This window comes from Penaeus monodon, chromosome 4, assembly GCF_015228065.2.
Source record: "Penaeus monodon isolate SGIC_2016 chromosome 4, NSTDA_Pmon_1, whole genome shotgun sequence".
In the NCBI taxonomy this organism is placed as follows: Eukaryota; Metazoa; Arthropoda; class Malacostraca; order Decapoda; family Penaeidae; genus Penaeus; species Penaeus monodon.
Genome location: NC_051389.1, coordinates 20003629 through 20016128, shown reverse-complemented (window position 1 = coordinate 20016128; position 12500 = coordinate 20003629). Strand labels below are relative to the sequence as shown.

The 12500-nt window shown below is 42.3% G+C and overlaps 1 protein-coding gene across 5 annotated transcripts in view; it reads right to left on the bottom strand.

Annotated features, from left to right (window-relative positions):
• LOC119570666 (transmembrane protease serine 9-like) overlaps positions 1–12500 on the bottom strand; it is a 29585-nt gene that overhangs the window by 15607 nt on the left and 1478 nt on the right. For 4 of the 5 annotated variants that reach the window (XM_037918319.1, XM_037918327.1, XM_037918336.1 and 1 more), the window contains exons 2-3: positions 3320–3388; positions 1765–2884 (exon numbers count right to left, since the gene is read on the bottom strand). In XM_037918319.1, coding sequence (XP_037774247.1) covers positions 1765–2884; positions 3320–3382 — 1183 coding nt within the window. In that variant the 5' untranslated portion in view covers positions 3383–3388. Of the gene's footprint in view, positions 1–784; positions 898–1075; positions 1183–1764; positions 2885–3319; positions 3389–12500 lie in introns of all 5 variants that reach the window. The other variant, XM_037918324.1, reaches the window with a different exon arrangement.

Here is a 12500-nt window from a genome sequence, read left to right as displayed (position 1 = left end):
GTCGGTGACGTCAACCTTCTCCCTGTCCTTTTCTCCTTTTTGAATTTGGTTTCCTTCCTTCATGCGATTTCTGGTGCCTCCGCTACCTCCCACAGTGTAAATTTCACACAAAAATCCACCAGAACACTGCTTCTTGATTCGACGGCGTTTGTATTTTATTATCATTTTGTTGGAGGAAATAATGATATTCTCCGGCTTCTTCGTCGTGCAGTACATAACCCTGCAGTTAAAGTGGCAAAAACATCAATGAGAACGAGTGCTTTCACAACTTCCTTGTTTCTATGTTATTGCGTAGCCTGATGCATATATAGTATCGTAACGCGTCTTAAACATTTCACACACACATACACACACACATGCGCGCACACACACACATACACACACAACACACACACACACATGTATATGCATAAATAATTATATATATATATATATATAATATATATATATATATATATATATTATATATATATATATATATATATATATATATATATATATATATATATATATATATATATATATATATATATATATATATATATACATATATACACATGTATAGAGATTGTGCGTGTGTGCTCGCGCGTGTGTGTATATACATATTTATGTATGTATATATACATATACAAACACACATGCATCACATATGTGTATATATGTATATATGTACACACATATGTCTATATATGTATATGTATGTAGATAAATGAATCTATCTATACACACAAATTACTGTAATTTTGTATAAACATTATTCCTGAAATAAACATGATGAACATACTTATCTTTAACGCCATTAACCGTTGTCCTCAGCTCCAAGAATTCCTTTTTACATTCTTTAGTGTTGGGGTTGAAGGTCAAGCAGGAAAATCCGATCATTGTGCCATTGGGTGTCTGTTGTGTGCAAGAAAGCGACCAGGGGAGTAGGCAAGGAAAGGAAAGTTTAGGATTTCACCATATAATATATTTGGAAGCATTTATACATTTTCATCTCTCTATCTGTAACTCTCTCCTCCTTTCCCTTCCTCCGTGTCTCTCACTCTTTGTTTTCCATATCTATTTCTCATCTTACCTTCACTTCCTGCTTGCATTTCTCCTTTTCTCCGTTGTTCTTGCTGTAGATGAGAGCCACCTGATTGTAGTCCAAGGTAAGGGAGCTGCTACACACCTGCTGAACGACTGCAGACAAAAAGCCACTGGGTATTTATATTTTATTATAATTTGGCCAGCATTAACGAGGATGATGATAATAAAGATGTTAAGTACCACTGATTGCAATAAAAGCAAGTGTTAAGGAGATGAACAAAATAGAAGAAATGATGGTAATAATAGTAATAAAAACAATAAGAAAATAAAATAACGGCAATATCAGTATTGGTAATAATGATAATGATAATGATGGTGATCATGACAATACTAATAATAATGGTAGTGAAAATAGCAATACTAATAATGATAATGATAATAATGATAATAGAAATGATAATTTCAATAATGATGATGATAATGACAGTGATAATGATAATGATGATATTACTACTAATATTGATAGTGATAATATTACTACTTAACAATAAAAAATAACCACAAAAAATGATCGTAATATTTGCGATGATGTTTATGCTCCGTACTGACAATGGTAATGGTAAGGCCAATGATGAATGACTACATCCAAAGCGATATCACCCACGCATATTACAATTGCAAGAACACTGATATTTCAACAAACTGTGCATCACATAACAAAATAATTTCTCTCACTGTTCACTGTTCTCTGCGCTGCTCCACTTCCGCCTTGTTTGCTTTTAGGTCCTCTCTTTATCAGTGTTTTCTTGAGCGTTCTATTCCTTTTATTGGTCTTTTCTCGTTGCTTTTGTTTTTGGAATTTAGCTTTTTCTCTCTTGCCTGACGTCTCTTTGTTTTTTCCTTGCTTTCCTTCTTTGTTCTTATTTGCTTGGTTTGAATGTTCTTCTGCTTTCTCTTTCTTGTGTCTTTTAGTATTCCGTTTATTATTGTATGAAACATCATCTCTTCCGCTTCTGCCAGGATTTTTGGACTTTTCCTCATCTTTGGGTTTAGTCTCGTTTTCTCCTTTCGCTTTTTCCACACTTTGACCTTTGTTTGTATTTTTCTCTTCCTTTCCTTCAGACTGTTTGTTCTTTCTTTTTAAATGTTGTCTGTTTTTCTCTTCCTGTGATTTTTGCCTCTTTGGCTTAAGTCCGTTTTCACTATTTTGCTTACTTTTATCTCTCTTCCCTTTATCAAGATCCTTTCCGTCAGTCTGCCCATTCTTATTACCTTTACTATCATTATGTTTGTCTTCAGCATCGTTAATTTTCTTTCTATCTCCTTTACCTTTAGTGATTTTCTGTTCGTTCGTCTGGCCATTCTTACTGCCTCCTCTGCGTTTGTTGTCGGCATCTTCGACCTTCTCCCTATCCTTTTCTTCTTGCTGAATATGGTTTTCTTCCGTCAGGCGATTTTTTGTGCCTTTGGGTTTGTCTTTAGCATCTTCAATCATTTTTCTAACTGTTTTAAGTTTATTGATTTTCTTTTCGTCCGCCAGGCGATTTTTGGTGCCTCCGCTGTATTTGCGTTCGTTCTTTGTTCTTTCCTTGACATAATTATCTTGTTTTCTTTCGTTTTCTCGTGTTTTCGTACTCTTGTTACCGGGTCCATCCCCTTTTTCATTTTTTCTCTTCGATTCAGTTTTTTTGTTGATCACATGTGTTTTCTTCTTCTTCGACCTTGGAGTGACGTGATTTTCAGCAAGATTTTGATTCTCACCTCGCCTGACCTGCTCTTGCCCTTCCTCGCCGGCGGAGGTCACGATGGCTACGGTCTGCGGGCCTAAACCACCTTTTCTTCCGTCTAGATTATCCTGAGGAAGATGTAAAGATGTTCATTGTTCTCATTTCGTCTCTCTCTCCCTTCCTCTTCCCCTCTCCCTGTCTTTCTTTCTCTCCTCTACCTTTCCCCTCTCCCTCTCCATTCCTTTCTTTGTGTGCATGTCTTTTTGTGCATGTATGTCATTTCTGTCTGCCTATCTTTCTTTTTGTCTGTCTGTCTTCCTTACTCTCTCCCTCCTTCTCTTTGTCCATATCTCTTTCTGAGACAATTTTAACCAAGCTCTCTCCCTCTTCCACTGAATATTCGGTTAAAACAAATTTGCCTGTCAATTTCTTTTACGTACATACCCTGTCACTTGCCTCTTCCTGTCACGGTTCACTTATTCATTAGTTCGTCTGTCTGTTTGCCATGCACTATACTCCTCGCTTTCTCTACATTTTTTCTTTTCTTTCTTATTTTCTCTTACCTGCTCTGGTTGTTGTGAAGTACCTGTCAATATAGATACCAACAACAAGAAGGCAAACCGCATATCGCCCTGTGAATTAAACAAACAAATTATGAAAGTGTCCCATTAAGCTATGGATATTCAGATATCACAGAAAAAAAGAAAAAAGAAAATTGTAGACATGGGTGATAACCATCAGGAGCTCAAAGATGTCTACAGAACAAAGTATATAAAATATGTAGGGAACGTATCTTTCGGTCACCTCGCGACAGCGCTTGACCGCCACCGCTAGATCGCATAAAGGAGGCGAGTGGCAGACTAGCAAGAAGGCGACTCTGTGGGGCAACGCATTAGTTCAGGTTTTGTAATTTTGTAGAAACCGACTATCTCCATGTTCCAGGAACTAACGCGAGCGCTAGTGACCGATAGTGATCGTGAATGATCGTGAACTTTCATTGAACAAACTTGACTGCGTTGAACTAAATAAAGCGAGATATAAACAGGAGTGAAACAGTTCGTTGCGTTATTTTCATAACGTATGTTCTGGCTATATCAATTTTTTTTACATGATTTAAATCAATATATTGGTGAATATTGTTGATGTGTTCTGTTCCTACCTATTTTATTGTTATTGATAGCTCAAAGAAATACATACCGTAAGTGAAAAATATGATACCAAGGAATATTAAATATATTGATGAATACTGGAGATCCACCTCCAGTGAAAGCCTCAAAACATTAAAACACTCTAACTTAAATATACAGTAATTTTACAATTTAGCAGTACTATACACCTTGGTGGCAACGACCAGTTTCCCCTAATATGCCCATCAATAGCTTAGTCGCTACAAATATGTAGTGAAGATGCCCTTCGTTGGCCCCACGCGACCTCTCTCTGCCCAGGTCATCCCCCTACATGACTACGGACGCAGATGACCGCACTTGACCATTAGCCAGTTCGGACGACGTCCCTGAACCGCTTCGGTCTTCTTTCTTCAAAATAATCTTCCAAGAATTGGAGATTATTTTGAGAGAGCCACAACTGCGAGATGCCTACACCGAGGCCCTACATCCAGCGGTGATGTGGCCCCAGGACGTGCCCTTCCGTCACCCGCACTCTCCCGGCGATCACGGTCCTGCTTTCTGTCGGACTTGGTGTACCGTTGCTCCTCCACTATCGGCAGGCAGCTCCTCCGGCATGTCCTAGGAAAGGCAGCTCCTCCAGCATGTCCTCGGCAGGCAGTTCCTCCGGTATGTCCTCGGCAGGCAGTTCCTCCGGCATGTCCTCGGTAGGCAGCTCCTCCGGTATGTCCTCGGCAAGCAAGCAATTTCTCCTGCGCGTCCTGGGCAGGCAGTTCATCCGGTGCGTCCTGGGCAGACGACGACTCATCCGGCGCGTCCTGGGCAGGCGGTTCCTCCGGTGCGACTTCGGCAGGTAGCTCTTCCGACAGCCAGATACTCACCATATCCTTGGGCGGGCATCCCACGCCAACTGGTCGTTCGGGTGCACATCCCGCACCCACCAGTTGTACAAGCGGACATGCAATGGCGGCTAACTCCTCCGACTTATGTGCAGTCGCTGGCGTGGTTTTTCACCATCGGCTAAGGCTTCCTCGACCGCGCCTGCTTCTTCCGACGGCCGTTCCCCGGGAGTCTCCAACGCCTTTGTCCGTCTTGCTGACAGGATTTCCCCTGCAACGGGTCCTTGGGCAGACGGATCGCGTCCAGGTGCGACTCCGTGGCCAGTCGCTCCTCTGGCCAGCGTTCTACTCCCGGGACTTGAGTTTCCCGGACGACGTGCACCCTCGCGTAAGGAGGGCCAGAGCAAGGCCAAAAGCGGGGACCCACGTTCCTCCATAGCGCGTGCTCTGCCTCCAGACGCCTGTCCTCTTCGCGGTTCCTGCGACGCTGCTCTTCCCGCAGCTGCCTCTGTATCTCCCGTTTCCGGTAGTACAGGGCCAGCTGCTCGCGTCTGATCCTCTCCTGCTCCTGTATGTAGTGTACAAAGGCCATGCCCTCAAGGCCCAGCAGTTCACCTTCCTGCACGTAGTTCCTCATGGTGCCGTTTTCCAGACCGTCTGATCCTGGAAAGGTCGCCAATGTCAGGGTTCGACTTGTAAAAAAGACGAAGGAATCAGAACGGTCAGGTCAACGGAAACACACCAGAGGAAACATACAGAAAGGTTTATTAATAAAGGCACTAAATTACTACAATACATACACATAACAAAATATGTACAAACACAGAAGCGTGGGGGAGAGAGAGAGAGGATCCAGCGGAGCAGGAGAGGTCACATGGCGGAAGGGAGCACACAAGTCTGAAGTCACAGGACAACTGCAGAATTTTTGGCTAGTGCTCCTTTTATTTGCCGCACCGGTGTAAAGGCCCGATACCCTAAGCCCGCCTCACAGAGTGAGGTAAACATCGGCGAAGGTCTAGAGTAATCTCGCAGTTGTGCCAATATATATATATATATATATATATATATATATATATATATATATATATATATATATATATATATATATATATATATATATATATCGGCGTAGTGTGTAGAATTGTCTGTTGTTCGTTTACGCATGTATTTGTCTGTGCATTTATTTGTCTGTAAATTTTTGCAAAAGACTAACCAAGGACCAAAACTGTTATAAATACTGAACATAGCCACCAACTCGGTCAAATCACCACACGTAAATCCATATAACAAAGTTTAAGAGTCGAGACCCCAAGTCCCGTGGTGGCGGCTACTAATGTTTTTGTTTGTTTGTTTGTTTGTTTAAATTTAATGGCAGAATAGAGAGAGAGAGAGAGAAAGAGAGAGAGAGAGAGAGAGAGAGAGAGAGAGAGAGAGAGAGAGAGAGAGAGAGAGAGAGAGAGAGAAAAGAGAGAGAGAGAGAGAGAGAGAGAGAGAGAGAGAGAGAGAGAGAGAGAAGATAGGAGAGAGTAAGAGAGAGAGAGAGAAGATAGAGCGAGAGAGAGAGAGAGAGAGGAGAGAGAGAGAGAGAGAGGAGGAGGAGAGAGAAAGAGAGAGAGAGAGAGAGAGAGAGAGAGAGAGAGAGAGAGAGAGAGAGAGGAGGAGAGGAGAGAGAGAGAGAGGAGAGAGAGAGAGAGAGAGAGAGAGAGAGAGAGAGAGAGAGAGAGAGAGAGAGCTGACATACGTATAAAATGGTGCAAAATCGCGGTGGGATCTATGACATGACTACTCTCTAGTTCATTTCGCGCTCACGTTCAGTGTTTTTGTAGCGTATTAGGGACCGATAGTTAGACCTATTAATTACATCGCGCGCATTAACTAGACGCTCACTCGCCTATGCAGTATTTAAACTTGTATGCTCGTTTTCGCATGACTGTTCGCAATCGATGCATTTATCTTTTTTTAATACTGCATAACCTGCAATACACAGATTTATAAGTCAGCCAGTTCAGTCACGTTTTGTATAACTGCCTGATAAAATCGCATGCATTTTTGAACGTTAGATTTTGTTAATGTGTTTTATGCTTGGATGGCATGATTTGTTAACATTAATGCACTTTGTGATAGCTAACACTTTTATAAATGTTATCGTAAGTAGTTTTGCATGTGTTTTATTGGTTACCCTCTGTACGTGACCAGAGGAGCGAGCGCTTGTAATAACTTTTGTTTTTCTGCACAACCTGCCTGTATACTTTGACAATGCCAGATCTAAGAAGCCAGTCAAAAGTAGGAGAAAACAATAACGGTGATGTAGATGAATCAAGTATGGATGAACAGGCAGTTGAAAGTATGGGTGACCCTGGCCAGGGGTGATGCCAAACGGGTAGTTGTGGGTTTGAGACACAGATTGGTATTGCCGACCTACGAAAGTGTATGAATGAAGAGTATGTAGGAATGACTGCCACGTTTGTAAGAATCAATAAAGAGTGAGATGGAATGAATAAAGTAAATAAGGGTATGCATGAGTTATAAGAGAGGATCGCCTGTCGAGGCGAAAGTATAAACCGCCCTCTAGATGCCATGACCAGTTTTTTAAGTAATAGTAATGTAGGGAACCTGTTGGAAGGCCAAAGTTCGAAATAAAGGAGAGTAAGGATAACTGTCTCGTAGTAAAGTTCTAGAGACGTGGCTAAGACGCATAGAACTTGTAATTCCAGACGATGAAGACGAGACAACGATAAGACTAGCGCGCACCTACTGTGAAGGAGCCGCAGATCTTGTCATAAATTCGCCTGCATTTGTAGTAGAAGACTGGGCTCATTTTAAGTCTTTATTACGTCGGAAATGTAAAGGCACCGGGAACAGCAGGAGGAGTATTCAATAGAAACAGGCAATCATGTAACGTTAATCAGGAGGATTTTAATGAGTAGCCTGCCCACAGAAATCGCAGATATTCTGATGGCATGTGAAGAGTTGCCGCTCCATGAGATAGTAACTAAAGCGAATTAACTCTTCTCGTCGCGAACGCCCCAAACTCCTCAGCGTAACACACGTGAACCACTACTTATCGTTGCGATACATGCCCCCGAACCCGTCACCCGTCGTGCCGTACTGTTTCTACCATAGGGCGCAAGGTCACTCAGCTGCAGAATGCCAAGAAAAACCGCAAGGCGATGTATGCTGGAATTGTCGTCGACCAGACCACAATTGTCCCTTTTACGAAGGCTGGGAGGGCCAGGCCTTGGCAAAAGCAGCAAAGAGTCGTGCCTCTCACGGCGATAACAGTAATGCTGACATAGACCATAATTCGAGACAGAACGTTAATTTAACGTGCAGACCAACAGTTATGATTAATGTAGGGGGAAAGAACGTTGTGGGTTTTATTGACACAGTGCGGTCTCTCTTAGTAACAGCAAAATAAGAGAGACCTAAAATTGTTTGCCTCACCCGCTGTAAAGCCAGGTCACTTGTAGGAGTACGGGCACATTACTAGATACAGTATAAGAGAGAGACATAGAAATTAAAATATCTCCATCTTTAAAAGTAATTCAAGTGTTCACGGTAACCATCACGTCCATATCCAGGAGATGTATTACTAGGCACTGACTTCTTACGGCGATTCAGATTTTCACTCTATCACAGACCCTTCCCAAGCAAATGTAGATTACGTATGTAACGTTTACAGACAAAAGCTCACTTGGTATAGCCTGTATATACGGTGGATATTAAATGTTTCTTCGAATCTCCACCTGTATCATACGTTCACATAAAACGTGCAACAGTTTTGCCTTCTCAAACGGGTAAGTTCGTGCCAGTAACGATAAGTAAAATGCCACGCCCAGACGGTGTCATAATTGTACATGGTTGTCTTGGAGAAATACTTATCCCAAGAGCGATTATCAAAACCAGGCGTGGTAACGCGTGGGTTTGGATCGTAAATCTGGCTAACAAAGACGTAAAAATACGTGCGGGTTGTGTTTTTACTAGCGTCGAAGTAGGAACAGACGTGTCTAGCAATCAAATATGCACTGCGGAAGTGAATAACAAGCAAAGTTAGTCGGCCCTTTTCTCACATTTAGTTCTTGATCATCTCCCGTCAAGGCAATAAGAGAGATGAAAATCTGTACTGATGTCTCACAAGGGACTCTTTGATGAAGAAAAAGGTGACGTATATGTCGTGCCGGGGATATACCACACCTATAATAACTAGACAGTGGAGACTACCATAAATGGCAAAGCAACAAATTAAAGAAGAGCGCCAGAAAATGCTTAGTAGTAGGGTTATAGAATCATCCACTTCACCTTGGATGTCACCCATAGTCCTGGTCCGAAAGAAAGATAATACCTTTAGATTTTGCATAGACTATAAAATTAAACACGCACAGGATAGCCAACTCTTCCCGGTGCTACGTATCAGAGGATGATTAACTTCATTTTATCACCTGTATTGGGTCGACATACTATGGCCTATCTGGATGATGCAGTTATTTAACAAAAAATGAGGACCATTTACATTTAGAAGAGCCTCTGCATTTAATCGAACGAGCAGGTTATAAGCATAACTTTAATAAATATCAATTTGGAGCACAAGAACTAAAATAACTTAGTTTTGTTGTGTCACCACATGGTGTGACTCCAGACCCCGATAAAATAACTTCCATCGCTAGTATGGTCGCGCCGCGTAATGTGAGGGAAGTCAGGAGGGTTTTGGGTGCAAGTGGATTCTTCTGGCGCCACATTGCAAATCACGCCACTATCGCAGTGCCGTTGGCGTCCCTAAACAGAAAAGATAAGAAATTTCAGTGGGGTGAGGAACAAAGGAAAGTTTTTGATGACCTGAAAGGAACATTAATTTCCGCTCCGGTCCTTCGTAGACCAAACTTTAATCTCCCCTTTGAAATTCGTACAAACGCGTCTAATGTTGCAATAGGCGCGTTTCTAATGCCATGTGTCGAAGGAAAACCGCCGTCGCCTATTACAGTAGGAAGTTGCAGGGCGCCAATGTCCGATACTGCGCCACCGATGCCGAAGCACTTGCTGTCGTGGAAAGTATACGCGCCTTCAATGCGTACGTTTACGGGCGTACCTTTGACATATTCACAAATCATCGCCCTCTTACATTTATTTTCAAACGTTCTACTAAGCCCGCGAAGATGTTTCGATCGAGTCACGAAATAGCTTCTTGTGACTGTAAGATATCTTTCAAACCAGGTGCCGCCCATCATGTACCTGATTTGTTATCACGAGCCATGGCCGCGATAAATCGGTTATCAATCGACCCCGACCAGTTTCGAAAAGTAACTCTTTGCAATATTACGTTGTAGTGTACCTCTTTGCAATATTACGTTGTAGTGTACCTCTTTGCAGTATCACGTTGTAGTGTACCTCTTTGCAATATTACGTTGTAGTGTACCTCTTTGTAATATGACTACAACGCGGGTTTTGCAGAGTATGACCTTCGAAAGGGTGGCCGGTTTATAAAATGGTAGCAAGGCGTGTTATTACAGCACAACCCGCTCATCACAACCCTGAAGCCCTTAAAAAGACATGTGAATATACTTTTCACCTTTATCATGATTTTAGTATCCATACCTTTTAATTTAACTAAAATAAAATAAAACAAAGTAAAACCAAGTATAAAATCAAACCAATATATCAAAAAGGAAAACCTGAGATCCCTCAGTTTGTATATTCTCAATATTTGCAGTTCACATAGCACATCCTAACTGGTTTCTTATAAACAATGAAAATATACTTATCTCTCTCGTAGACTCAATAACACACCGAGGAGGCGTCCAGTGAGGCCGGGCGCTCCGCGAACCACCGCTAACCAGACGAGCACAACAAACTAAAAGAGAGTTCGGCAACAAAACCCTTGTTTATATAGACTCAGTCTTGTCGTAAGAAAGTTTTTAAATAAAATACAGATAAACATGAAACTTTATCTCTTAAGGGGACGAGATTGTACCTTTCCCGTTGGCCTGACAAACCACCACACGCGAGATGGCGATATCTGGAAGCGTCAATTAAACTTATTGGCTGCTCGCGACACGAGCAGAATGTGGAGGGAGTTGATAAAAGGACGAAGGCGATTCTAGAACTTAGGGAGAGATCTTTGCTTTTGCGTAAAAAAAAGTCAGGGTGGGACAGACATGGCGTCTAGATGGATTAGTCCTCTTAAAATCATAAAAAAAGGTTGGGCCAGTATCATATATATATATATTAAGAGACATTACAAAGTATACTGAGCATAGAGTTCACAGGAGTAAAATCGTGCCATTTAAGATCAATAATGAATTAAGAATCCTTATGCCTGAAGGCGTTGTTCAGTCCGGGAAAACAATGGTAGACTCAAATGACACTGATCCAGACGATCCAATCAATGTTATGCTGCTGATATTAGTAAGATCCCCGGATGCGTCGCAGTAAACTTCGCTTATTGTAAATTTTCACTATACTTTTGCAAGCTTGCAATTGTATGGCAATGTAGGTGTATTTCTGTTTCTTGTATGTATCGTGTATTAGTATATTTGTATATCCATGTGTATATTTGTATATTCATGTATATATTTGTATATTCATATATATTTGTATTTGTGATTTCATGTGCATTGCTAAGTGTGTTAATATGGCATGGTCAATGTTTTTTTTTTTGTAAAACTTAATATAAACACTGACTTGTCTTTGGTGTTTAACAGATAAACAATTCGGCTTAATTGTGCATGAATTGTCACATGTCAAGAGCATAGCCCTTTTTCACGGCATTATAGCACATATGGGCACATGCACTAAGCCTGATGTTTGTCCCCAGCATGAGCCTGCACAGACGCCCTGTTTGTTCCTGTCGTCATTGTTGTCCAAGCCCTGCACCTGAGTCCTTGTAGGGGAAGAGTAGGCCATTCCCCGTGGTCGTGCGTCTTTCGTCTGATATCCCTGTTTCCCCTGAGACTAATGACGGGATCGTCTGTCCTCGCCCCGCCCAGCAGCTTCCTCTCCCTACGAAGCCGGCGAAAGACCGCCAGAACGGCTCCATCGTGGCTGGGCCGTTTGGCCTGGCTGGGGCACGGACGCATGCTGCGTATTCACGTCTGCCCTAGGACTCTCGCGGCTTGCCGGGGCGGTGCGCCGTTCACTACAATCGCCCCGGTTGTAGTGAACATGCCCTTCATTGGTCCCACGCGACCTCTCTCTGCCCAGGTCATCCTTCTACATGGCTTCGGACGCAGATACGCACTGCTTGGACACAGTTATGATGACTGCACCTGACCTTTAGCCAGTTCGGATGCGTTCCCGAACCGCTGCAGTAGCGGTCTGCTTGCAGAAACAACCTGTTACCTCAGGTAGCATAGGCTGACTAACAACTTGTTTTCACGCCGCCAGGTCATAGAGGTAACCCCGGAAAACTGGCAGAACAGCGAAGCAAACGCCACCTTGCCGCTGCTGGTGACACAGGACTTCTTTTTTTGATACCTTAGCAGTCCTGCTACGTCAACACATAGCCAAATCAGTCATGTATCTTCGTGCTTAAATAGTATTACGCTCCGTGTGCCCTAATAAAAGCGAGCGCTTGCCGACGGCGACAGTCGTTTCCAGAAAGTGTTCTCGTAACATTTAGCAGTGTTACATAGCAAACATTGCGCGAGTGTTCTTATTTATATATCAGTGTAGTATGTGTAAATGTCCGTCGTTCGTTTACGCATGTATTTGCCTGTGCATTTATGTTTGTGACTTTATATGTCCGTAATACGTCTGTACGTATTTCTTCTTGTTTACAATACTTTTTG